At 45.1% G+C, this 3,391-nt stretch overlaps 1 protein-coding gene and 1 long non-coding RNA gene across 2 annotated transcripts in view; both read right to left on the bottom strand.

Moving 5' to 3' along the window:
* The window catches only part of LOC139026400 (uncharacterized), a 15,430-nt gene extending 13,368 nt beyond the window's left edge, over positions 1-2,062 (bottom strand). The window contains exon 1 of the long non-coding RNA XR_011478177.1: positions 1,569-2,062. This is a non-coding gene — a long non-coding RNA (uncharacterized lncRNA). The remainder of the gene's footprint in view (positions 1-1,568) is intronic.
* A 717-nt stretch (positions 2,063-2,779) lies between these two features.
* The window catches only part of LOC112077558 (high mobility group protein B2), a 2,434-nt gene continuing 1,822 nt past the window's right edge, over positions 2,780-3,391 (bottom strand). Inside the window, exons 2-3 of the mRNA XM_024144056.2 lie at positions 3,065-3,228; positions 2,780-2,947 (exon numbers count right to left, since the gene is read on the bottom strand). Coding sequence (XP_023999824.2) covers positions 2,795-2,947; positions 3,065-3,214 — 303 coding nt within the window. The 5' untranslated portion in view covers positions 3,215-3,228 and the 3' untranslated portion in view covers positions 2,780-2,794. The remainder of the gene's footprint in view (positions 2,948-3,064; positions 3,229-3,391) is intronic.

Raw genomic sequence — 3,391 nt, 5'->3', positions numbered from 1 at the left:
GGGGATTCAGTCGTGCAACCTCTCGGTTACTAGTCCAACGCTCTGACCACTAGGCTACCAGCCACCCAACAAGTCAGTTTGTCTAATTTCTGCCCTGGTCAACTGTAATTGCTGTTATTGTGAAGTGGAAACATCTAGGAGCAACAACAGCTCCGCTGCAAAGTGGTTGGCCACACAAGCTTATAGAACGAGACCGCAGAGCGTAAAAATCGTCTGTRCTCGGTTGCAACACTCACTACAGAGTTCCAAACTGCCTCTAGACGCAATGTCAGCACAATAACTGTTTGTCGGGAGCTTCATGAAATTGATTTTCAAGACTAACATCACCATGCGCAATGCCAAGCGTCGGCTGGAGWGGTGTAAAGCTCGCCGCCATTGGACTGGAGCAGTGGAAACCTGTTCTCTGGAGTGATGAATCACGCTTCACCCTCTGGCAGTCCAACAGACTAATCTGGGTTAGAAGGCGCTACCMGKCCKAATGTATAGTGCCAACTGTAAAGTTTGGTGGAGGAGGAATAATGGTCTGGGGCTGTTTTTCATGGCGCTTTAGTTCCAGCGATGGGAAATCTACAGCATAAAATGACATTCTAGATGATTCTGTGCTTCTAACTTTGTGGCAACAGTTTGGAGAAGGCCCTTTCCTGTTTCAACATGACAATGCCCCCGCGCACAAAGCGAGGTTCATACATAAACGGTTTGTAGAGATCGGTGTGGAAGAACTTGACCGGCCTGCACAGAGCCCTGTCCTCAACCCCATCAAACACCTTTTGGGATGAATTGGAACACCGACTGCAAGACAGGCCTAATCGCCCAACATCAGTGCCCAACCTCACTAATGCTCTTATGGCTGAATTGAAGCAAGTCCCCGCAGCAATGTTCCAACATCTAGTGGAAAGCCTTCCCAGAAGAGTGNGGGAGTGGTGGACTGACGAACATCAAGGCTTTTAGAGATACTTTTGTAACCCTTTCCAGCTTTATCCAAGTCAACAATTCTTAATCTTAGGTCTTCTGAGATCTCTTTTGTTCGAGGCATGGTTCACATCAGGCAATGCTTCTTGTGAATAGAAAACTCACATTTTGTGAGTGTGTTTTATAGGGCAAAGCAGCTCTAACCAACATCTCCAATCTCGTCTCATTGATTGGACTCCAGGTTAGCTGACTCCAATTAGGCTAATGACTTATCCAAAACCTAAGGGTTCACATACTTTCCCCAACCTACACTGTGAATGTTTAAATGATGTAGTCAATATAGACAAGAAAAACACAACAAGAACACACATTTTTGTAAGCAGACTGTGTTTGTCTGTTGTTGTGACCTAGATGAAGATCAGATCAAATTTGATGACCAATTTATGCAGAAATCCAGGTTTTTCCAAAGGGTTCAGATACTATTTTCTTGCCATTGTATTTACACTACTGAACTCTCCTATAGAACAGCCTGGAGATAAATAAATATATACACACTACTACTAAAAATACACTCTCCTTCCATCATCAATCTACACACAACGACACCACAATACGACAAAGCAAAATTTGTTTTAATAGTAATAGTATCATCACTGTACCTGGGAACTCCTGTTTGACCGTAGGACGGAACTCTGCAGAGAACACAAAGAAGGCAGACCTGATGGGGGGAGGAGGAGGGTTAGAGAGAAGCAGGTCACGTGTGATGAGGGTTAGAGAGAAGCAGGTCACGTGTGATGAGGGTTAGAGAGAAGCAGGTCACGTGTGATGAGGGTTAGAGAGAAGCAGGTCACGAGTGATGAGGGTTAGAGAGAAGCAGGTCATGTGTGTGTGTGTGTAAATAGTCCCGTGTGTATGTGACACATGTTTAGAATACACACAAAAGTATGTGGACACCACTTCAAATGAGTGGATTCTGCTATTTCAGCCACACCCGTTGCTGACAGGTGTATAAAAATCAATCACACCGCCATGCAATCTCCATAGACAAAACACTGGCAGTATATGTCGCCTTTTTATTTTACCTTTATTTAACTTGGCAAGTCAGTTAAGAACCAATTCTTATTTTCAATGACGGTCTAGGAACAGTGGGTTAACTGCCAAAAAAAGGAGAGAGATCAAAGCGGAGGTTCATAAATAAATGGTTTGTAAGAGATCGGTGTGGAAGAACTTGACCGGCCTGCACAGAGCCCTGTCCTCAACCCCATCAAACACCTTTTGGGATGAATTGGAACACCGACTGCAAGACAGGCCTAATCGCCCAACATCAGTGCCAACCTCACTAATGCTCTTATGGCTGAATTGAAGCAAGTCCCCGCAGAATGTTCCAACATCTAGTGGAAAGCCTTCCCAGAAGAGTGGAGGCTGTTATAGCAGCAATGTTCAAACATCTAGTGGAAAGCCTTCCAGAAGAGTGGAGGCTGTTATAGCAGCAATGTTCAAACATCTAGTGAAAGCCTTCCCAGAAGAGTGGAGGCTGTTATAGCAGCAATGTTCCAACATCTAGTGGAAAGCCTTCCCAGAAGAGTGGAGGCTGTTATAGCAGCAATGTTCCAACATCTAGTGGAAAGCCTTCCAAGAAGAGTGGAGGCTGTTATAGCAGCAATGTTCCAATCTATGGAAAGCCTTCCCAGAAGAGTGGAGGCTGTTTAGTCAGCAATGTTCCAACATCTAGTGGAAAGCCTTCCCAGAAGAGTGGGAGGCCGACCAACTCCATATTAATGCCCACGATTTTGGAATGAGATGTTCAATGAGCAGGTGTCCACATACTTTTGGTAATGTAGTGTATGTACACCCCATTCTGTGTGTACAGTATAACGTGAGTGACTCACGGGGTCGTTTTGGAGCGTTGGGGTCCTTCTTCTTCCTCCACTCTTGGCCATCCCCTTTGGGGGACGTACCCCCTCATGTCCCTCTCATACCGCACCTTGTCGTTCTTCGCCATGTCCTCAAAACGACGCTTGTCATTCGCAGTCAGACCCTACACACAGTTATAAAACACACCACATTATAACATCTTTATCACACACACACTTGTTTGTAGCACCTTGTGTGTGTATATAGTGGTATAACACCCTGTGATGTGTGTTCATATTACCCTCCATCGCTCAGAACACTGCTTGGAGAACTCCGCGAAGTTGACCGACTGTTCGGGGTGTTTCCGCTTGTGTTCTTCGCGGCAGGTCTGGACGAAAAAGGCGTAGGCTGACGTTTTGCCCTTTGGCTTGTTAACGTCCCCTTTCACCATGGCGACACGACTGACTGAAACAGGGAGAAAATATATATATTTACGACATACATTTTTTTTTTTTTGCAAATTCATCACGCATCTAGCTAAAGTGGCTAACTAGCAGGCCCCACGTCAGATAAAACGTAAAAAAAAAGTACAAATGGATAGTTAGCTAACTATTGTAACGGGCAAACC

The sequence above is a fragment of the Salvelinus sp. IW2-2015 genome, unplaced genomic scaffold (assembly GCF_002910315.2).
Source record: "Salvelinus sp. IW2-2015 unplaced genomic scaffold, ASM291031v2 Un_scaffold4690, whole genome shotgun sequence".
Lineage (NCBI taxonomy): Eukaryota > Metazoa > Chordata > Actinopteri > Salmoniformes > Salmonidae > Salvelinus > Salvelinus sp. IW2-2015.
This window is presented reverse-complemented; position numbering and strand designations above follow the sequence as displayed.